At 45.7% G+C, this 24,147-nt stretch overlaps 1 protein-coding gene across 1 annotated transcript; it reads right to left on the bottom strand.

Annotated features, from left to right (window-relative positions):
• Positions 1 to 1,180: 1,180 nt before the first annotated feature.
• On the bottom strand, positions 1,181 to 15,299 carry MARCKSL1 (MARCKS like 1). Its single transcript, XM_067460596.1, has 2 exons — positions 14,940 to 15,299; positions 1,181 to 2,899 (listed from the first exon to the last, which is right to left on the bottom strand). Exons 1-2 carry the CDS (start codon positions 15,036 to 15,038, stop codon positions 2,255 to 2,257), a joined length of 744 nt encoding a protein of 247 aa, XP_067316697.1. The 5' UTR covers positions 15,039 to 15,299; the 3' UTR covers positions 1,181 to 2,254.
• Positions 15,300 to 24,147: the final 8,848 nt, after the last annotated feature.

Genomic DNA, 24,147 nt, shown 5'->3' with positions numbered 1-24,147 from the left:
TGATATTGGCTGAGGATGCTAGGATTTAAAGTCTGGAAGATGTATTGTTGAAGGCTTTCATGACTGGAATCAATGGGTTGTTGTAGGTTTTTCGGGCTATACGGCCATGTTCTAGAAGCATTCTCTCCTGACGTTTCGCCTGCATCTATGGCAAGCATCCTCACGTCTGAGGATCCTTGCCATAGATGCAGGCAAAACGTCAGGAGAGAATGCTTCTAGAACATGCCATATAGCCCGAAAAACCTACAACAACCCAATATCTGGAAGGCGATACAATCCCAGCCTCCCTTCTTGAGCACTGAACATGTAATTTAAAGCAAAAATGGGTACAGAACCCCATCCTCCAGTGAGAAATATGGAAAAGGGGATAGGAGTTCCAAATGACTCCTAGGATCCATTGCCACTGGCTAAGGGTGCTGGGATTTGCAGTCCAATAATGTCAGGGCCCCCTGATGCCACAGCAGGTTGAACTTGCTGACCGAAAGGTTGGCAGTTCAAATCCAGGGAGTGGGTGAGCTCCCACTGTTAGCTCCAGCTTCTGCCAATCTAGCAGTTCAAAAACATGCAAATGTGAGTAGATCAATAGGTTCCACTTTGGCAGGAAGGTAACCGTGTGCCATGCAGTCATGCTGGCTATGCAGTCATGCTGGCTACATGACCTTGGAGGTGTCTATGGACAACACCAGCTCTTCGGTTTAAGAAATGGAAATGAGCACCACCCCCCAGAGTTGGACTTAATGTCGAGGGGAAACCTTTACTAACGCCAGGAAGGCAATGCAATCCAAGCCTTCTTGAGCATCAAACACCATGCAACTGCAGGGCTTCGGTTCTCCAAATCCTTTATTTTCCTTCTCCCACCCAACATGAAATGGGGTAAGAGTTCCAAATAAGCAGCCATTGCCAAGGATACTGGGATTTGCAGTCTAATAATGCACGGAGGCTATGCAGTCCCAGCCTTCTTGAGCATCAAACACGATGCAATTGAAGAACTTCGGTTCTCCAAATCTCTTGGTTTCCTTCCTCTCCCACCCAGCATGAGAATAAGAAGGACCCAAGTGTCATCCACAAAGACCGATACAACATCTGGAAGGCTATGCACTCCACCTTCCTGTGGATTTTAGTCCCCCCCCCCCCCCCAATGCCTTGAGAAGCAGCAGAAGAAGGACCCAAGCCTCATCCGTAAAGGGGGTCACCATTTATTCCTTTTCAAATGTTACAATAAAGACCCATACAACTTTTGCTTTTATTATTATTTTAGGAGTTAGAAAACGGCAGATCTGAAGTTGGGTCAATAAAAAATTATTTACAAAGACAAGGAAACAGAAACAAAAACAAAGGAAACCAAGAGTCACGTCATACAGCCAGCACGCTCCCCCCTCCCTCCCGTGCCCCGCCCCCTTCGATCCCACCCCCCAAAATAAACCCAAAGATCTCCCTCTGAAGTCAAAATTAAACACAGTGGACTTACAAGCTTCATGGTTTTTAAAGCCAAAGAGCAAGACGTTATAAAAAACTAACCAGATTAGCTTTCTTCTTCTTCAACAACGGTCGGTTTCTATAAAAAGCACAAAATACCCTTAAAATGAAGTCAGAACCAGGAATGTAAACCGAGAGATCAAAAAGAGGATCCGTTCTGAAGAACAGACCGTTGCTGGTTTATTGGACTTTTTTTTTTCTCGTTGGAAACAATAATAATATAATAATAATAATAAAAAGAAAAAGACGACAAATGACGACGAAGAAGCTGCTCGGAGAATTAGTAGAAACCAAAAGGTCGGAGAAGCCAAAAGCTTGGGAAATTGATTTGGGAGCCTCACGAAACGGGAGCCGCGTTCCAGTTTCTGTCCAGGAACGACGCTATCCTTCCGTTTTTCACAGTTTTAGGGAGGATTGCTTTTTGTAAAAGACGACCGGCTCCGGAGTGTGATGCCAATGGGGGACCAAAGTATCCGAGGCGGTGTTGATGCCGCTGACCCCTCTCTCTTTTGTAATATATTTTTGCTTCCGGTGAGAAAGGGAACCATCTTGGAGTGAGGAGTGAGGGGGGGGAATGGGACCCATTAAGTTCGACGCTGGAGAGGGACTCGTTTTCTCGGCGCCGCGGAGTGGCATCTGGGTCTACGACGAGAGCAAGGCAGCAGTTCCGTTGGGTCGACTGGGACGAAAAGGATGGCACAACAAAATAATAAAAAGTCATTTCCCCCCCTCCCCTCCGGTTTCTCGTTAAGTTAGACGGACGCTGGGTTGGCTCAATCTACTCCTCCTTCTGCTCGGCAGGCACCGGGCTGGCTTCGGCCTCGGCCGCTTTCGTCTCCTCCGGACTCTCGCTGGGGGCCGAGGGGACCTCCGCTGGCTTCTCCTCCTCCTTTACCGCTCCTTCTTCGTTCCCTCCTTCCCGCTTGGCTGGCTCGTCTTCCGGGGCTTCCGGAGCGGAGGCTTCCACAGCGGGAGCGGTGGCAACCTTCTCCTTCCCCTTCTCCGCCACGGCGGCATCCTCATTGGTGGCCCCGCTCTGCTCCACCTCCGGAGTGCTCTCCTCCCCCTTGGCTTCCGCTTTGCCCTGCTGCTCCTCGCCGCTGGGAGAGGAGACAGCCGAGGTCTCGCCGGACTCCTTCTTGGCTTTCCGGAAGGAGATGCCGCTCAACTTGAAGGACTTCTTGAATGAGAACTTCTTCTTCTTCTTTGGGGTTTCCTTGGAGGCAGCAGGCTTGGCCTCGCCATCCGCCTTGGCCTCCCCAGAGCCTTCAGCGACTGGTGCCGGCTCGATGGCGTCACCACTAGCTGGCTCCGCCTTGGCTTCCTCCTTGACCGGCTCAGCGGATCCGTTGCCGTTCAGTGGAGTGGCCTCGCCGTCCGCTTTGGGTGAGACATCCCCGTTGATCTTGACATGGCCGTTCTCCTGGAGAGAAACACAACATCATCATCATTATAATAATTGCTGGCTGGAATTCAATGTCAGAATTCAACACCTGCAGAGTATGGAATCGAGCAGCTTTCCTAGGTTTGAATTGGCAAGCGGTTGTCAAGATATTAGGACTCGGAGCAATAGATTCAAATTACAGGAAAGGAGATTCCACCTAAATATTGGGAAGAACTTCCTAACCACAATAGCTATTCAACAGTTGAACCCACTGCCTCAGAATCCAGTGGAGGCTCCTTCTCTGAAAGTTGTAAAGCAGAGGCTAGATGGCCATCTGTCAGGGGTGCTTTGGTTGTGCTTTTTCTGCATGTCAGAATGGGGTTGGTCTGGATGGCCCTGGGGTCTCTTCCTACTCTATGATTCTATTGGACTCAGCAAAGGACCTGTCATATTGAGTGCCAAAATGCACAATTCATGTACTTTGGGTCACTGGCTACAACCACAATATAGAATCATGCCCATTGCTGGTTACCATCTTTTCGGTAGATGCCTGACCTAGTGGTACACGCCTTCTTAATGCATGCTATTTTTACATGGAGTCGCCTCTGAAAAATGGGTAATTCAAAAGATGGCAGCCAGAAGCTGGAGATGGGCATGAAACTACTTCACTGCTCAAACACTGCTCATCTTTTAAACTGCTTTGATGCAGCAAATGTTTTTTCCCCCTCTCCAAATAGCTTTTAGCTATCCAAAACTTGTTTTGGTTCGTAAGACACTGCAAAAAGGTTAGAGAAGTCAAAGTATACACTGAGCCACAACAACAAACCTGCATTTTCTGCCCCCAAACCAAAAGGAGGTGTATATAACTAAACAATATTATTAACACATGCAAGAAGGCAACATTAAAATAAGGAGTATGCCATTGAGTCAAGCCTTCCATGGTCTATCCAGCTCTAAAACTATTCCTTGGACCAGTGTGGCTGAATCCTATGAGTCAAGGCAAGTAAATAAATGATATTGCACTAAGTTTAGTTGGGAGTGACAATACTGTGCAAGCTCTATTTCCTGCCTAGTTTACTGTATTGTTGCACTTTCCTGTGCTCCTGTAAAAATGTATTGCACTCATTGAATCTATACCTTAGCTATATTTCTTTCAGCCATATTGTTTTTATATTGCTTTCAATTGTGTTGTTATTGTTTTTATCTGATGTTTTAATTTATTAGTGTTTAACATGTGTTTTAATTGTAATCTTGGGTGTGTCCCCTGTAAGCCGCCCCGAGTCCCCTAGGGGAGATAGTTGGCGGGGTATAAAAATAACATTATTATTATTATTATTATTATTATTATTATTATTATTATTGGGACACCCTGCTTGGACTTTTTGCAGACCTAGCAGCATAAGTATTGGTAAGAGTCACACCTGCTTTCCCTGCTTTCCCTATTTTGCCTATGCAGGAGTAACCCCGTTAATTGTAATGCCCATATTATGGCAATCCCTCTTTTCAAAAGGTGGAAAATTCTCCACCTAGCCTTTTGAAATGAGCCTGGCTGCTTGCAAAGAGTCTAGCACCTTTTACCTTGGTCTAATAGCAGTATTATCATATGGAGTCCTGACTTTGTATGCACAAGTTGGCTTTTCAATGGGAGTCATTCCCAAGTATGTGGGATGTTTTGTGATTCCATTCATCAAAGGACTACTTCCCTCCCCAAACGGAAATTCTAAGGTCCTTTCACACCACACTTAGTATGATTTAACTGTCTTGGAGTGCATACACACCATTGAATTAATGCAGTTTGACACCTCTATAACTGCCGCGGCTCAATGCTATGGAGCCCTGGGAGTTGGTCAAACTACAAATCCCATGATTCCATAGTATTGAGCACTAGCTGTCCCCTGCCACGCATTGCTGTGGCCCAGTCTGTTGATCTGGAAAATAAAGTAATGAGAAAGTGTTGGTTTCTAATATATGTAATTTCTTTATGCTTGTGGATAAACAGTATTTCTTGCTGTTTCTTTGTGAGTGTTGATGTGGAGAGTGCCTGGTTTGCCCACCCTGGAACATGCAAGGTATCATTGTCCTTCTTTAAGGGTCCCTTTCAAATCTATGATACTATATCTGTGTGTGTGTGTAAATCATATCTATCTATCTATCTATCTCTTTGGCTGGATGGCTCTTTGTCAGAAGGACTTTGATTACGTTTTCTTGCCCTGATGAAGGAAGTTGGATTGGATGACCTTAAGTATTTTCTGTTGGTTATGGGGGTTCAGTGTGGGAAGTTTGCCCCAATTCTGTCGTTCATGGGGTTCAGAATGCTCTTTGAATGTAGGTGAACTGTGAATCCCAGTGACTACAACTCCCAAATGTCAAGGTCTATTTCCCCCAAACTCCATCTGTGTTCATATTTGGGCATATTGAGTGCTTGTGCCAAGTTTGGGGTCCCTTTCAAATCTATAATATCTATGATATTATATCTCTGTGTGTATATCTATCTATCTATCTATCTATCTATCTATCTATGGCTGGATGGCTCTTTGTCAGGAGGGCTTTGTTTATGTTTTCTTGCCCTGGTGAAGGGAGTTGGATTGGATGGCCTTAAGTATTTTCTGTTGGTGATGGGGGTTCTGTGTGGGAGGTTTGGCCCAATTCTGTCGTTGGTGGGGTTCAGAACGCTCTTTGATTGTAGGTGAACCATAAATCCCAGTAACTACAACTCCCAAATGTCAAAGATTATTTCCCCCAAACTCCATCTGTGTTCATATTTGGGCATATTGAGTGCTTGTGCCAAGTTTAGTCCAGATCCATCATTGTTTGAGTCCACAGTGCTCTCTGGATGTAGGTGAACTACAACTCCCAAACTCAAGGTCAATGCCCACCAAACCCTTCTAGTGTTTTCTCTTGGTCATGGGAGTTCTGTGTGCCAAGTTTGGTTCAATTCCATCATTGATGGAGTCTAGAATGCTTTTTGACTGTAGGTGAACTAGAAATCCCAGCAACTACGACTCCCAAAAGACAAAATCATAAATTTTTGAGTAATGGTCACTCGTGTTGTGAGATGTTTTGTTGCCAAATTTGGTGTGATTTCGTTCATTGGTTCTTTTGTTTTTAAGGTACTAATTATGCACAGAGCATTTATATATATATAGATTGATTGATAGATCTCTGCCAGCAATGGAAGAGTTGAGTTTCTTCTATCCAAACTGGGCACAACTGATCTGAAACACTTGGAAGGCAGCATTTTGGGGGTACCTTCTCCAAATGGGTGTCTTCCTCCATTTTCTAGAATGATACAAGTTGAAAGAGACCTCAAGAGCCATCCACATCCCCACATACATGGAAGGCACCACCCAAGGCCTCCCCACAGATGCCCATCTTTCAAAAACTCCAGAGAAGGAGACTCCATTCTTAGGCAGCAAAAGGAAGGAGGAGGAAATGTAGGGCATACAGGGGGATGAAAAAATGTTAACCAGGCACAGAGAAAAGGCCTGGATGCAGTCCCAAAATGTTAAAAAGTCTCAATTTGGGGGCAATAGAGGTGTTGATGCAGTAGAGCAGTGGTTCTCCACCTTCCCAATGCCGCAACCCCTTAATACAGTTGCTCATGTTGTGGTGACCCTCAACCATCACATTATTTTCATTACTACTTCATAACTGTAATTATGCTACTGTTATGAATTGAACTGTAAATATCTGATGTGCAGGATGTATCTTCATTCACTGGACCAAATTTGGCACAAATACCTGATACGCCCAAATTTGAATACTGGTGGGGTTGGGGGGGGGGGATTGTTGATTTTGTCCTTTGGAAGTTGTCGTTGCTGGGATTTATAGTTCACCTACAATCAAAGAGCATTCCAAATTCCACCAATGATCCTACATCCAGAGAGCACTGTGGACACTCAATGATGGATCTGGACCAAACTTGGAACGAATACTCAATATGCCCAAATGTGAACACTGGTGAAGTTTGGGAAAAATAGTCCTTGACACTTGGAAGTTGTTGTTGTGGAGATTTATAGTTCACCTAGAATCAAAGAGCATTCCAAACTCCACCAATGATCCTACATCCAGAGAGCACTGTGGACACTCAATGATGGATCTGGACCAAACTTGGCACGAATACTCAATATACCCAAATGTGAACATTGGTGAAGTTTGGGAAAAATAGACCTTGACACTTGGAAGTTGTAGTTACTGTGATTTATAGTTCATCTGGAATCAAAGAGCATTCTGAACCCCACCAATGATAGAATTGGGCCAAACTTCCTACACAGATCCTCCTATGACCAACTCATGGTCTTTGATGACCTCTCTGACAACCCCAGAGTCCCAACCCTCAGGTTGAGAAACACTGCAGTAGAGGAAATGCAGCACAATATAGGTAAAGAGGCAATACAGAAATACCTGGCTATTTCAAATGAATTCAAGCATCTTAAAGGCTAGATGAGGCTTGGGCAAACTTGGGCCCTCCCTCCAGGTATTTTGGACTTCAACTCCCACAATTCCTAACAGCCTCAGGCTCCTTCCTTTCCCGTTTAAGTGGCTAAGTTGAAGTCCAAATATCCTGGAAGGAGGGCCCAAGTATGTCCATGCCTGAAGTAGATAACAGAACAGAGGGGACAGTAGAGGAAATGCTGCATAATAAAGGTAAAAAGGCAGTATAGCAGTGGTTCTCAACCGGTGGGTCCCCAGATGTTTTTAACCTACAACTCTCAGAAATCCCAGCCAGATGACCAGCTGTTCCGATTTCTGGGAGTTAGAGGCATCTGGGGACTCACAGATTGAGAACCACTGCAGTATAGAAATATCTGGCTATTCCAAAGGGATTTTAAGTCACCAAAGGCTAAATAACAGAGCAGAGAAGGAAGTAGAGGAAATGCACTACAGCAACGAAGCAGGAAAGTAATAGTAATAATAATAATAGTAATAACTATTCACTGCCATGCATTGCTGTGGCCCAGACTATCTATATGTGTTTTGTGTGTGTATATATGTTTGTGCACATGTGCATATATGTGGTTTAGTGCATGCGTTGTAATGTATTTTTTTATTTTTTGGCTTTTTAAGTCTCCTCCGCTGAGTGCTTTAATGAGTGATGGTCACTCGTTGGCCTGACAGGTGTATTGCGTCCAAGTTGGGTGTCAATTCGCCCAGTGGTGTTTTGAGTTATGTTAACCCCACAAACGAACATTACATTTTTATTTATATAGAAGAAGAAGAAGAAAATAATAGCTGGCTACTGAAAATGGCATTGAAGTCTAGAGCAGTGGTCCTCAAACTAAGGCCCGGGGGCCGAATACGGCCCTTCAAGGTCATTTCCCGGCCCTAGCTCAGGGTCAACCTAAGTCTGAAATGACTTGAAAGCACACAATAACAACAACAACCCTATCTCATCAGCCAAAAACTTCCCATTGCAATACTATTAAGCTTATATTTGTTAAAATTGTTCTTCATTTTAGCTATTGTATTGTTTTTAAGTGTTTTTGCACTACAAATAAGATATGTGCAATGTGCATAGGAATTCATTCATGTTTTTTTCAAATTATGATCCGGCCCCCCAACAATTTGAGGGACTGTGACCTGGCCCTATGTTTAAAAAGTTTGAGGACCCCTGGTCTAGAGGGTCAAATCCAAAAGTATTAAAAGAACTCGGCAGAATTTCAGAACCAATGGCCATCATCTTCAAGAAGTCCCAGCAGACTGGAGGAAGGCTAATAGTAATAATAGTAGTAGTGGTAATAGTAATAATACAGTGTTCCCTCACTTATTACAGGTGTTCCATTCCAGGAGATATTGACAAGCTGGAATGTGTCCAGAGGAGGGCGACTAAAATGATAAAAGGTCTGGAGAACAAGCCCTATGAGGAGCGGCTTAAGGAGCTGGGCATGTTTAGCCTGAAGAAGAGAAGGCAGAGAGGAGATATGATAGCCATGTATAAATATGTGAGAGGAAGCCACAGGGAGGAGGGAGCAAGCCTGTTTTCTGCTTCCTTGGAGACTAGGACGCGGAACAATGGCTTCAAACTACAAGAGAGGAGATTCCATCTGAACATGAGGAAGAACTTCCTGACTGTGAGAGCCGTTCAGCAGTGGAACTCTCTGCCCCGGAGTGTGGTGGAGGCTCCTTCTTTGGAAGCTTTTAAACAGAGGCTGGATGGCCATCTGTCAGGGGTGATTTGAATGCAATATTCCTGCTTCTTGGCAGGGGGTTGGACTGGATGGCCCATGAGGTCTCTTCCAACTCTTTGATTCTATGATTCTAGGACCACCCGCAGTACGTTAAATACTGCAAAGTAGGGACGCTCCCCACCCCTCTCTCACTTCGCCTTCTTTCCTCTTCCCTTTCCGCTCTCTTCCTCCCTTGGGTGCCCATGCCACCCTCCCCTGGCAAGAGGGACACTTTGACCTGCATGGCCCACCTTGCCTTCCTTCCTCCGCTGCTTTCTCTCCTCTATGTCCCTCTCACTTGCTGCTTCTGCAGGAGCTGCCACATTTCAGCAAGTCTCCTCCAGCAGTGTATCTTGGCCAGGTCTTTGCTCCAGATTTTAATCCTGCCAGGCCCAGGGGCAACGACTCCCACCATTTCCTCCCCAGCATCATCTTCTTCCTCCTCCCTCCTCTTTCTCCCACAGCCTCAGGAGGGAAAGTGGCGGAGGAAGGAAGGCACAGAGGGAGGGAGGGCCATGTAGGCGAAAGTGCCCCTCTTGCCAGGGGAGGGTGGCATGGGTGCCTGGGAGAGGGAGAGGAAAGAGAAGGCAAAGTGAGAGAGGGTGGGGGAAAAAGGAGAGGAGCCGTGCAGGGAAACCCGCGAAGCAGCGAGTCCGCAGTAAGCAAACGGCGAAGGAGCGAGGGAACACTGTACACTTATCACTTATTGCAGGAGTTACGTTCCAGGAGTGAAAAAACACGATGTAGGGACGCTATATTTATTTTAATATTTATAGATTATTTTAGTAGTTATATACCATCTTAAGCCTTTATAAACTTAAAATAAAGTGAAGGAAAGGAAGGAAAGGCCCTTCAAGGTGGGAGGGAGGACTGAGAAGGGAAAGCACCTTGGAGAGCGGCAGCGGCGGCAAAAACCCGTAAAACAGCGAAATTTTTTAAAATTAATATATTTTTAAAACCATGAAACAGTGAGTCCACTAAAAGCGAACCACGAAGTAGCAAGGGAACACTGTACAGTGTTTCCTCGCTACTTTGCAGTTCACTTTTCGTGGGTTTTTGCCTCCTGGTAATGATGGAGTGTGGAAGGGGGGTTTCACCCTCCCTCTCAGGAGAGAGGCAGCCAATCACTACAATTACTTCACGGATTTTCACTTTTCGCGGGTGGTCCTTGGAACATAACACCAGCAATAAGTGAAGGAACACTATTTAAAAATGCAATGTTTGTTTGTAGGATTAATATAACTCAAAAACCACCAAATTTGGACACAATACACCTATCAGGCCAACGAATGGCCATCACTCATGAAAACACAGTGGAAGAGACTTAAAAAGCCAAAAAAAATAAATAAAACATTACAATGCATGCTCAAAACCACATATATACACAAATATATACACACACATATATATACACACTGGGTCACAGCAACGTGTCGCAGGGGACGGCTAGTAATGTATAAATATTAAAATAAATACTAGCTGTACCCCCCACACATTGCTGTAGCCAATCTTCCCTCCCTCTTTCTCTCCTTCCTTCCCTCTTTTTCTTTTCCTTCTTCCTTCTCTACCTGTGTCTTTCCTCTCTTCCTTTGATCTTTGGTTCCATCTTTCCCTCTCTTTTTCCTTCCTTCCTTCACTTATTGCCTTCTCTCCTTCCTTCCTTCTCTACCTTTCTTTCTTTCCCTTCTTCTTTCTTCCTTCTCTACCTGTGTCTTTCCTCCCTTCCTTTGCTCTTTGATTCCATCCTTCCCTCTCTCCTTCCTTCCTTCACTTTTTTATTTCCTTCTCTCCTTTCTTCGTTCTCTACCTTTCTTTCTTTCCTTCCCTCCCTCTCCTTCCTTCCCCCTTTTTGTGTATGTGTTTATGTGTGGTTTTGCACATGCGTTGGAATGTATTTTTTGTTATTTTAGCATTCTAAGTCTCTTCTGTTGTGTTTTTCAGTTTTTTTATGAGTGATGGTCACTCGTTGGCCTGAAAGGTGTATTGCATCCAAATTTTGTGTCAATTCATCCAGTGGTTTTTGACTTATGTTAATCCCACAAACGAACATTACATATTTATTTATATAGTGTCCCTACATTGCAGTTTTTCACTTATTGTGGGAGGTCTTGGAACGTAACCCCCGCAATAAGTGAGGGAACACTGTACACCCAAAAGCATTAAAAGAACTGGGCAGAATTTCCATAACCAATGGCCATGATCTTGGAGAAGTCCCAGGCACCGGGACATCCGTAGGGATACCAAGGTGCTTGTCTATAAAGCTATTGTCCTCCCAACCCTGCTCTATGCCTGCGAAACGTGGACTGTCTACAGGCATCACATGCAACTCCTGGAACGATTCTATCAGCGCTGCCTCCGGAAAATCCTGCAAATCTCTTGGGAAGACAGGCGGACAAACGTCAGCGTGCTGGAAGAAGCAAAGACCACCAGCATTGAAGCGATGGTCCTCCGCCATCAACTCCGCTGGACTGGCCACGTTGTCCGGATGCCTGACCACCGTCTCCCAAAGCAGTTGCTCTACTCTGAACTCAAGAACGGAGAACGGAATGTATTGTCGAAGGCTTTCATGGCTGGAATCACTAGGTTCTTGTGGGTTTTTTCGGGCTATAGGGCCATGTTCTAGAGGCATTTCTCCTGACGTTTCGCCTGCATCTATGGCAAGCATCCTCAGAGGTAGTGAGGTCTGTCGGAATCTGTTGTCCTAATTCCAACAGACCTCACTACCTCTTGAGGATGCTTGCCATAGATGCAGGTGAAACGTCAGGAGAAATGCCTCTAGAACATGGCCCTATAGCCCGAAAAAACCCACAAGAACCTGGAAAACGGAACGTTGGTGGACAGGAAAAGAGATTTAAAGATGGGCTCAAAGCCAACCTTAAAAACTCTGACATAGACACTGAGAACTGGGAAGCCCTGGCCCTTGAGCGCTCCAGCTGGTGGTCAGCTGTGACCAGCAGTGCTGCAGAATTCGAGGAGGCACGAGTGGAGGGTGAAAGAGAGAAACGTGCCAGGAGGGAGGCGCGTCAAGCCAACCCCGACCGGGACTGCCTTCCACCTGGAAACCAATGCCTTCACTGTGGGAGAAGATGCGGGTCAAGAATAGGGCTCCACAGCCACCTACGGACCCACAAGGAAACCCATCATGGAAGACCATCTTACTTGTCCAACGAGGGATCGCCTAAGTAAGTAAGTGTAACGTAATTTTTGTATTTCGGCTTTTTAAGTCCCTTCTGCTGTATTTTTCAGTGTTTCTATGGGTGATGGTCACTCGTTGGCCTGAAAGGTGTATTGCGTCCAAATTTGGTGTCAATTCGTCCAGTGGTTTTTGACTTATGTTAATCCCACAAACGAACATTACATATTTATTTATATAGTGTCGCTACATTGCGGTTTTTCACTTATTGCGGGAGGTCCTGGAACGTGACCCCCGCAATAAGTGAGGGAACACTGTACACCCAAAAGCATTAAAAGAACTGGGCAGAATTTCCATAACCAATGGCTATGATCTTGGAGAAGTCCCACCAAACTGGAGGAAGGCTATTAGTGTTCCTTCCCATTTCCAATGTTAGTTAAGAGGGGGGAAAAGGCGAGGAAAGGCTGTTGTTGCCTCCTTCCGCCACCAGGGGGCGGCGGTTCCCTGAAAATGCCATTCTCTTTTGCGCGCTCTGGGGGAAAAAAAAAAACAATGCACGCAGGGAACGCGCGTGGAGCGGGAGCGCGCAAAAAGGGGGTCCTTTGCATATAATATATATTTTTTCGGGTGGGGGGGGGGAAGAGAGATGAGACTATAGGGTTATCTCCACTTAATGCAAAAAAATAAGCAATATGCATTGAACAATCTTTGCAAATAGTGCCATTCAATTGGGATTTTAATATAATGCCCTCCCTCCCCCCCCACCCGAGACGAGACCGCGAACACGTCCCACAGTGTGTCACCAGACCCCACGAACAAGGTCCCAATCCAATGCATTGATCTTGATTTTTCAAAATATCTGCAAACCCCGATTGTTCTTTCTTTGCAAAAGGAGTCAAAGAAGAACAATTGGGAGGCGCCGACACGTGTCTATCGTTCACACGATCAGCCCAATCAAAAGGGATTGGGGGTCCCCAAAATGAGACTTGAGCCTTTGAGAAGTATCATCAAATTTGAGGGGTTCTCCAAGAGGTGCAATGCAGAGGGGTGGGATCCCTTTGTTTGCCTCCTGCAAAAGGGAGGGGAGGTCTCCTGCAAACAAAGGAAAAGGAGATTGTCCTCGTTCACACGAGACGCGGGTCGAGTCAAGCGGGACAAAAGAGCAACGCGTTAAAAAAAAACTACCACCCTATTTAAAACACGAAACTTTACGCTTTGGAGGGAATTTCCCACCTATTGTTGGCCCCGATCCGAGGAGACCCATTGCCACCCATGGATTTACTCCAGTGTAGCGTTCCAAAATAGATCTAACTTCCCAAGGCTGTGTAGGAGCGCCTCCGCCCTACTCCTGGTCCCGATCCGAGGAGGCCCATTCATTTCCTAGGCTTTACTCTAGTGTAACCTCCAAAACATTGAGTGTTTCATTGGAAGTCCTCTGCCCTATTCTTGGCCCCGATCCGAGGAGCCCCATTGATTCCCTGGGATTTACTCCAGTGTAGAGCTCCACAATAGCAACAACCCTTTAAGGATAAGCCTTAAGACTCCATTGGATGGCCTCCGCCCTATCCCTGGCCCCGATCCGAGGAGACCCATTGATTCCTTAGGATTTACTCTAGTGTAGAGTTCAAAAATACCAATAATCCATTCAGGATGTGCCTTAGGCTTCATTGTAAAGCCTCCGCCCCATTATTGGCTCCGATCCGAGGAGACCCATTGATTCCTTAGAACTGACTCCAGTGTAGAGATCCAAAACAGTAAGACTTTCAGGATGTGCCTTAGGTTTCATTGGAAAGCCAACGCCTAATTATTGGCCCCGATCCGAGGAGACCCATTGATTCCCTCGGATTTACTCCAGTGTAGAGCTCCAAAATAGTAATGCTTTAAGGGTGAATAAGACTTCAGCCCTATTCCTGGCCCCGATCCGAGGAGACCCGTTGATTCCCTAGGATTTACTCCCGTGTAAAGCTCAACATAGCAACAACCCATTCAGGATGTGCCTTAGGCTTCATTGGAAAGCCTACGCCTTATTATTGGCCCCGATCCGAGTAGACCCATTGATTCCCTCGCATTTCCTCCCGTGTAAAACTCCACAGTAATAAGCACCCCTTAGACAATGAGCCTTAGGCTTTGTTGGAAGGTGTCCGCCCTATTCCTGGCCCCGATCCGAGGAGACCCATTGATTCCCTCGGATTTACTCCAGTGTAGGGCTCCAAATTAGCAACCACCCTTTAAGGATGAACTTTAGACTCCACTGGATGGCCTACGCCTTATTACTGGTCCCGATCCGAGTATACCCATTCATTCCCTCGGATTTACTCCAGTGTAGAGCTCAACAGAGCAACAACCCATTCAGGATGTGCCTTAGGTTTCATTGGAAAGCCTACGCCTTATTACTGGTCCCGATCCGACTATACCCATTCATTCCCTCAGATTTACTCCAGTGTAGACCTCAAAAATAGCAGCAACCCTTTAAGGACGAGCTTTAGGCTTCATTGGAGGGCCTCTGCCCTATTCGTGGCCCCGATCCGAGGAGACCCATTGATTCCTTCGGATTTACTCCAGTGTAGCACTCCAAAAGGAGACCATCACGGTTTCCATCCGAACTGCCTTGGCTCCAATGGGTTTCCTCGGATCGGGGCCACAAGCCAGTCAGGAAACACAAGGCTTTGCAAAAAAGATGAGCTCAGATGGGAAACCCAACTTGTTGCAATGACATGAGAGTAAGTCAATAGGAGGCAATGGGTCTCCTCGGCGCGGATGCCCCGATCTTGCAACCCACCTGGCCATTGGATTTGGAAGGCGAGGCGTCTCCGGCGGCGGCGGCGTCCTGCACGGCGAGGTCTCCTCCCTTGGCGGCTTTGGAGCTGTGGCTTCCCATTGTGCCCAACGAGGGTCTCCCGGAGAGTCAAGCGAAGAGCAAGCGACGGCGGAGGGGGACCCTCCTCAACCTTCCCAAGCCTGCTTTGGCGCCGAATCCCAAACCTGGATGCGCTCAAATCAAGATGCTTTGGGATCGGGTCCTTCCTTGCAAGTCTTCCTCTGCAAGCAAACGAGCGAGCGCGCCCGTCCAGGAAACTCCTGCGCATGCGTAAACACAACCACTCCCTTCACACACTGCTTGGCTTCTGCCGCGGGTGGGGCTGGGCGCCGCCTAATAAGGGCGCGGCGGAGGAGTGGGCGGGACTACGCGGCATCTTTGGCCAATAAGGGGGCGGGGATGGGAGCGGGGCGGGGCTTCTCTTTCACTCACTCTCCCCCTCCCCTCTTTTTCTTTAGGGTCCATGTATATTAGTCTAGTACAGGCCTGGGCAAATTGGCCTTCCAGGTGTTTTGGACTTCAATTCCCACAATTCCTAACTGCTGGTAGGAATTCCAGGATGTGTAAATAGTAATGATTATTATTACTATTACTATTTTATTTTATTGTAGTATTTTATTATTTACTAGCCGCCCCGTCAAAAAAACCAAGATTATGGCAACAAGAATGATTGACAACTGGAAAATAGAGGGAGAAACCGTGGAGGCCGTGACAGACTTTGTATTTCTAGGTGCAAAGATTACTGCAGATGCAGACTGTAGCCAGGAAATCAGAAGACGCTTACTTCTTGGGAGGAGAGCAATGTCCAGTCTTGATAAAATAGTGAAGAGTAGAGACATCAGACTGGCAACAAAGATTCGCCTAGTCAAAGCCATGGTATTCCCTGTAGTAACCTACGGATGTGAGAGCTGGACCTTAGGGAAGGCTGAGCGAAGGAAGATCGATGCTTTTGAGCTGTGGTGCTGGAGGAAAGTGCTGAGAGTGCCTTGGACTGCGAGAAGATCCAACCAGTCCATCCTCCAGGAAATAAAGCCCGACTGCTCACTGGAGGGAAAGATACTAGAGACAAAGTTGAAGTACTTTGGCCACATCATGAGGAGACAGGAAAGCCTAGAGAAGACAATTATGCTGGGGAAAGTGGAAGGCAAAAGGAAGAGGGGCCGACCAAGGACAAGATGGATGGATGGCATCCTTGAAGTGACTGGACTGACCTTGAGGGAGCTGGGGATGGTAACGGCCGACAGGGAGCTCTGGCGCAGGCTGGTCCATGAGGTCACGAAGAGTCGGAGACGACTGAACGTATGAACAACAACAACAGCCGCCCCTGACACGCGTTGCTGTGGCCCATATGGGGGTTCAACAATTCTATCGTTGGTGGGTTTCAGAATGCTCTATGATAGTAGGTGAACTATAAATCCCAGCAACTACAACTCCCAAATGTCAAGAGTGCTGACGCGTTGCTGTGGCCCATATGGGGGTTCAACAATTCCATCTTTGGTGGGTTTCAGAATGCTCTATGATAGTAGGTGAACTATAAATCCCAGCAACTACAACTCCCAAATGTCAAGATTGCTGACGCGTTGCTGTGGCCCATATGGGGGTTCAACAATTCTATCGTTGGTGGGTTTCAGAATGCTCTGTGATAGAAGGTGAACTATAAATCCCAGCAACTACAACTCCCAAATGTCAAGATTCTATTTTCCCCAAACTCCACTAGTGTTCACGTTTGGGCATATTGAGTATTCGTGTAGAGTTTGGTCCAGATCCATCATTGTTTGAGTCTACAGTGATCTCTGGATGTAGGTGAACTACAACTCCAAAACCAAAGGATACTGCCCACCAATCCCTTCCAGTATTGAACCTGGCCCAGTATGGTTCAATTTCATAATTGGTGGGGTTCAGAATGCTCTTTGATTGTAATTGAACTATAAATCCCAGCAACTACAACTCCCAAATGTCAAGATTCTATTTTCCCCAAACTCCACCAGTGTTCACATTTGGGCATATGGAATATTCGTGCTCGTATCAATAAAACGTATCGTATCGTGTAGAGTTTGGTCCAGATCCATCATTGTTTGAGTCCACAGTGATCTCTGGATGTAGGTGAACTACAACTCCCAAACCAAAGGACACTGCCCACCAAACCCTTTCAGTATTGAACCTGGCCCAGTTTGGTTCAATTCCATCATTGGTGGGGTTCAGAATGCTCTTTGATTGTAAGTGAACTGTAAATCCCAGCAACTACAACTCTCAAATGACAAAAAACATTTTTTTAGTGAAGGACCTACATTGGGTTGTTAAGTGTCTTGTGTCCAAATTTAGTGTCAATTTGTCCAGTGGTTTTTGAGCTCTGTTAATCCCACAAATGAACACTACATTTTTATTTATATAGATGTTATTTCATTATGTATGTATTATTTTATGATTATATTTTTATATAGTATTTTATTATTTACGTTATTTCTGTATGTATGTATTATTTTATGATTATATTTTGATATAGTATTTTATTATTTACGTTATTTCTGTATGTATGTATTATTTTATGATTATATTTTGATATAGTATTTTATTATTTACGTTAGTTCTGTATGTATTTATTATTTTATGATTATATTTTACTATAGTATTTTATTATTTATTTTATTTCGTTATTATTTATTCTCTTGAGTAGAGAAGGCCTTGTACAACTACACCTTGAGCCAAACTTTGGCCCTCCAGATGTTTTGGACTTCAACTCCCACAACTCCTAACAGCTGGTAGGAATTCTAGGATGTGTAGATGATGATGATGATGATTATTATTATTATTATATTATAATATTTTATTATTTATTTTGATATTATTATTTATTATTATTATTTTCCTCTTGGCCAGAGAAAGCTAAAGGCCTTGTCCAAGCCTTGGAAGCTAAAGTGGAGTCAAACTGCATTAATTCCGTTGTGTAGATACACACCTCACACGGCTTTCCCAGCTCCGCTAACTTCCAAAGAGGATCTCACCTTCTGAGATCATCTATGATCATATTATTATTATATTTTATTATAGTATTTTATTATTTATTTTATTCCATTATTATTTATTATTATTTAGGTCTCTTGGGTAGAGAAGGCTAAAAGCCTTAGAAGCTAAAGTGGACTCAAACTGGATGAATTCTACAGTGTAGATACACACCTCTAGTATTTTATTATTTATTTCATTTCATTATTATTTATTATCATTTATGTATCTTGGGCAACAAAGGCTAAAGGTCTTGTCCAACCCTTGGAAGCTAAAGTGGAGTCAAACTGCATTAATTCCATAGTGTAGATACACTCCTCACATGGCTTTCCCAGCTCCGCAAACTTCCAAAGAGGATCTCACCTTCTGATATCATCTATGATCATATTATTATTATATTTTATTATAGTATTTTTATTATTTATGTTTTTTCATTATTATTTATTATTATTGATGCCTCTTGGGCAGAGAAGGCTAAAAGCCTTGTCCAAGCCTTGGAAGCTAAAGTGGAGTCAAACTCCATTAATTCCGCAGTGTAGATGCACCTTCTCGCAGCTCTCCCAAACTCTGCAAACTTCCAAAGAGGATCTCACTTTCTGAGATCATCTATGATCATATTATTATAGTATTTTATTGTTTATTTCATTTCATTATTATTTATTATTATTTATTATCTTGTGCAGAGAAGGCTAAAGGCCTTGTACAACTACACCTTGAGCCCGACTTTGGCCCTCCAGACGTTTTGGACTTCAGCTCCCACAATTCCTAACAGCTAGTAGGAATTCCAGGATGTGTAGATGATGATGATGATGATGATGATTAAATTTTATTATTTTATTATAGTATTTTATTATTTATTTTATTTCATTTTTATTTATTATTTTATGTCTCTTGGGCAGAGGAGGCTAAAGGCCTTGTCCAAGCCTTGGAAGCTAAAATGGAATCAAACTGGATTAATTCCGCAGTGTAGATACACCCCCATATGGCTCTTCCAAGCTCTGCAAACTTCCAAAGAGGACCTCACCTTCTGAGATCATCTATGATCAAACACCTTTTTAATCATCCAAACATTCTTTTTCACATTGACTCAGCCCCGGGAGCCACACATGTCATTCGGATGTGTCAACTATTGCCCAAGATCTGCAGAAGGCCGCACACGTTGATAGGGACCGAAAAAGGATTGCTCCACTTCCTTTGCAAGGCCTCCATCCAATCCTATGAAGCAGGCATGGGCCAACTTGGGCCCTGCAGGTGTTTTGGACTTCAACTCCCATCATTCCTGTTAAGGAAAGGGCCTGAGGCTGTTAGGAATGATGGGAGTTGAAGTCCAAAACATCTGCAGGGCCCAAGTTGGCTCATGCCTGCTATAAAGGGATGGAATCTCCAGATAATCCATACCAGGGCCTTGTAGAAGGAATGTGGTTTGGAACCACTTTAACTGCCATGGCCCCCGTGCTATGGGACCTTGGGATTTGTAGTTTTGACACTTAGTCAGAAAAGGCTCAAGGCCATATAAACCCACAAGTCCCAGGATTCAGAGCATTGAGACGTAGCAGTTCAAGTGGCGTCAAACTGCATTAACTCTGCACCTGGAAAAACAAAAGCAGAAGGCCATGCTGGACACTTCTCCTGCTTCTGAATGCGTGCACTTTCTCCGCATCCAAATGCTACTTTTTGGACTACAAATCCCAGACTTATCACTCCCCCACCAACTGGGACTTGTTGCTCCTCCAATGCATTTGTTCAGACACTATTTCTAATCGGAAATGCTGCATCTCCTGAAAGGGTTTTCAGGTTTGCCCTGTGATGGGATTTGCGAGATTTAATCACATCCGAGTTGATTAATTTACTGGCAGAAAGTGATTAGCGGATTCCAAGGCTGACCTCATCCATTGCAACACTTGCAAGTGTGACAACAAAAGGGGAGGAAAGACCTCAATGGGGGTGCATCTACACTGTAGAATTAATGCAGTTGGAAATCACTCTGTCCTAGCATCTGTTTCGCGCCCTTTTGCTTGCCATGTTCGTGCCCAATTGTACACACGCAATATGCCTCTTCCCAAGAGGTTGTGTGTTGTCTTTCTGGTTGGAGCATAGTGCAAACAATGGGGTTAATTGGATTATTACATGGCCCAATTCAGTGAAATGTATGCAACTGTCAGGAGTCCCACCCCATTTCCATATGGCCCCACCCCTTTAACCTGAAGTCCTGCCCCTTTTTGGATGACTCCACCTCCATTTCTATAGACCCACCCCTTTGCCTGTGGCCCCACCCCTTTCACCTACAGTCCTGCCCCTTTTCCTGTGTCTCCACCCCATTTCTATAGACCCACCCCTTTCATTTGCAGTCCTGCCCCTTTTCTTGTGACTCCCAGAGGCGGCCCTAGGTGATTTTCAACGATAAGCAAACCGTATTTTGGTGTCCCCCCCCCCCGCAACCAATCTTTGATATATATTTTCTGTTTGTCGTGGGAGTTCTGTGTGCCATATTTGGTTCAATTCCATCACTGGTGGAGTTCAGAATGCTCTTTTATGGTAGGTGAACTATACATCCCAGTAACTACACTTGCCGCACTTGTACCCTTGCCTGGCCCGCTTTGGGTCCGGAGGTGTGCCTGAAGGTGTGCCTGAAGACCCCGGCGTTGTTGTTCTATGGGCTCGGCCTCATGTAAGCCGCACCCAGGGGCGGCTCGTCCATTACGCGAAGTAAGCGGTCGCAGAACACTTTTTTTGCCAGGGGCGCAGTGGCGCCTCTGTAAATGCCCCTCGACTGCCACTTGAGGAGCGCCCCCTCAGCTCACAACAGCCCTAGCAGTCCGGGGGGAGTTCCACCCGCCTCCTCTCCTCTCCCCAATCCACAAGTGGGCCATGGGGTGGAGCCGTCGCGCCTAGCCCGCTTCGGGTCCGGAGGCGTGCGCACCAAAAGTCACCTCTTCTCCTGACTTTCTCCTCAGCCATTGGGACCAAGAGAGAGAGAGAGAGAGACAGAGGTGGAGATGCCCACCTTTCCTGAAGGTAGGCGCAAAAACAAAGGAGGGAGCGGAGGTGGGAGATACCTCCAGCCGGAGGGGCTCTCTCTCTCTCTCTCTCTTGGTTCCAATGGCTGAAGAGAAAGTCAGGAGAAGAGGCGACTTTTGGTGTGCACGCCTCTGGACCCGAAGCAGGCAAGGCTTGGCAGCTCCACCCCTTGGCCCACCCGTGGATTGGGGAGAGGAGAGGAGGTGGGTGGAGCGCTGGGGGATCGGGAAAGGGAGCCGGTCATGGGGAAGGGATCGAACGCGGAGAACGATTGAGCGCCGGCTCTGCTTGCGCACCCGGTGGCCTGGTGGAGCAGGAACGAGAGGGGCTAGGCGAGGCTCAAGGGCCCGGCCCCTTTGGGAAGAGGATCTCCCGGCAGCGAGGCAAGAAAGCCGAGGCTCCCCCCGGACTGCTGGGGCTGTTGTGAGCTGAGGGGGCGCTCCTCAAGTGGTGGTCCAGGGGCATTTACAGAGGCGCCTCTGCGCCCCTGGCAAAAAAAGTGTTCTGCGACCGCTTACTTCGCGTAGTGGACGAGCCGCCCCTGGTGACTCCACCCCCTTTTCCTATAGACCCACCCCCTTGCCTGTGGCCCCACCCCTTTCACATGTAGTCCCCTTTTCTTGTGACTCCACGCCCTTTTCCTATAGACTCACCTCTTTGCCTGTGGTCCCACCCTTTTCATCTGCAGTCCTACCCCTTTTCCTGTGGCTCCACCCCCTTTTCTATAGACCCACCCCTTTGCCTGTGGCCCCACCTCTTTCACCTGTAGTCCTGCCCCTTTTCTTGTGACTCCACCCCCTTTTGTATAGACCCACCCCTTTGCCTGTGGCCCTACCCCTTTTACCTGCGGTCCTGCCCCTTTCATCTGCAATGCCACTTTCTGTTATGGCCTCACCCCATTGTTTGTGACCCAGCCCCTTTTGACTATGCCACACCCATTTTGCTCATGACCCCACCCCTTTTATGTTCGGCTCCACCTCTTTTTCTGTGGCCCCATCCCTTTTGATATGCCCCCATCCCATTTTGCCTGTATCCCTGTCCTTCTGCCTGGGGTCCCACTCCTTTTCACTATGGACACGCCCCCTTTTGCATGCGACTCCACCCCCTTTCTGTAACCACACCTCTCCTGAATATGTCCCCAACCCTTTTGCCTTTGTCCCTGCCATTCACCCTTCTCATGCCATTGTATTTTCACAGCACACAAATGGCAAATTATTTAACCTCAGCAGACTGAAAGTCAAACCAAAGTCACAACAAGATCTGTTTTAGAACTCCAATATGCTGATGATAACATAGTCTGTGCGCATTCAGAAGAAGACCTATAAGCCACTCTAAACACCTTTGCCGAAGCATGTGAGAAGCTCAGTCTCTCATTGAACATTGAAAAGACCAAAGTGCTCTTCCAACAGGTACCAGCCAATCCCTCTGCAATGCCAGAAATGCAGCTTAATGGTGTAACATTAGAAAGAGTTGACCATTTCCACTACCTTGGCAGCCACCTCTCCACAAAAGTCAACATTGACCCTGAAATACCACATCAGCTGAGCTCCGTGAGTGCAGAATGAAGCAGAGAGTGTTTGAGGATCGGGTCATCCGTAGGGAGACCAAGGTACTTGTTTATAAAGCTGTTGTCCTCCCAACCCTGTTATATGCCTGCAAAACATGGAGGCGTTTTGGAGGCGTTGCCTCCAAAAAATCCTGCAAATCTCTTCGGAAGACAGGCGGAGAAATGTCAGTATCCTGGAAGAAGCAAAGACCACCAGCATTGAAGCGATGTTTCTATGCTATCAACTCCGCTGGACTGGCCATGTTGTCCAAATGCCCGATCACCGTCTCCCAAAGCAGTTACTATACTCCCAACTCAAGAATGGGAAACGTAGCGTTGGTGGACAGGAAAAGAGATTTAAAGGTAGTCTTAGAGCTAACCTTTAAAACTGTGGCATAGTCACAGAGAACTGGGAAGCCCTGGCCCTTGAGTGCTCTAACTGGAGGTCAGCTGTGACCAGCAGTGCTGCAGAATTAGAAGAGGCACGATTGGAGGGCAAAAGGAAGAAACGTGCCAAGAGGAAGGCTCGTCAAGCCAACCCTGACCAGGGCCGCCTTCCACCTGGAAACCGATGTCCTCACTGCGGGAGAACATCTGGATCAAGGGCTCCACAGTCACCTACATATCCACTGCCAAGACACTACACTTGGAAGACCATCATACTCGGACAATGAGGGATCGTCTAAGTATTTTCACAGCACTCTCTGTATTAGTGACTATATAATTAATATTAACCTATTTATATTTTTAAAATATTTTTCAAAACCCTGAGCAATTCTAGAAAGCAGGAGTTGAAACATCTTGTCTTAATATTACGTAACATAGTTCTGCTTCGTTAGTGATGCTAATAAATACATACAAATCGAACTTCCCTTATCCAAAATGGTTGGGACCAAAAGGATTTGGGATTTTCTCCCAGATGTTACAAATATTTGCAGATTATCAGCAAGATACTTAGGAGATGGATCCAAAGTCTAAACATGGAACTCACTTAGATTTTATAGACATCTTATATACAATATATTGAATAATTGGGTGCATTGAACTATACGGAAACAAAAGTGCCGCTCCTTCAGCCGCTTATAGGGACAATTTGGGGAAATCCAAATAAGGGATGCTCAACCAGGGCAGGTTTCTCTGACTCTGGAGTCTTTAAAATATCCTCTCTCCCTGTATATAGTTATTAGCATCACTAACAAAGCAGAACTATATTAATATTATCATTTCGCCATTCCCCACTCAATGCTAACCCAAATCCAGCCGGCCCTTAAAGATCAACAACTGAAATCTGTTTGTTTTAGTGTGTATCTGCACTGTTAAATTAATGCAGTTTGACACCACCTTAAAAGCCCTACCTCAATGCTATAGAATCCTGGGATCAGGAGTTTGACAAGGCACTAATAAATAGTCTTGAGCAGAAAAAGCTCAAGACCTTGTCAAACTAAAAACTCCAGGATTCCATTGCATTGAGCCCTGGAAGTTTAAGTGGGGTCAAGCCGCATTCATTCTAGAGATTCATCCATTACGTTTAAACACATATGTTTTAATAGTCTTACATTTTACAAATGTATTTTAACTATTTTGTACTCTGCCTTGAACCTTGAA

The sequence above is a fragment of the Anolis sagrei genome, chromosome X (assembly GCF_037176765.1).
Source record: "Anolis sagrei isolate rAnoSag1 chromosome X, rAnoSag1.mat, whole genome shotgun sequence".
Classification (NCBI taxonomy): domain Eukaryota; kingdom Metazoa; phylum Chordata; class Lepidosauria; order Squamata; family Dactyloidae; genus Anolis; species Anolis sagrei.
Note: the sequence above shows the minus strand (reverse complement) of the source record. Positions and strands in the feature narration are given on the sequence as shown.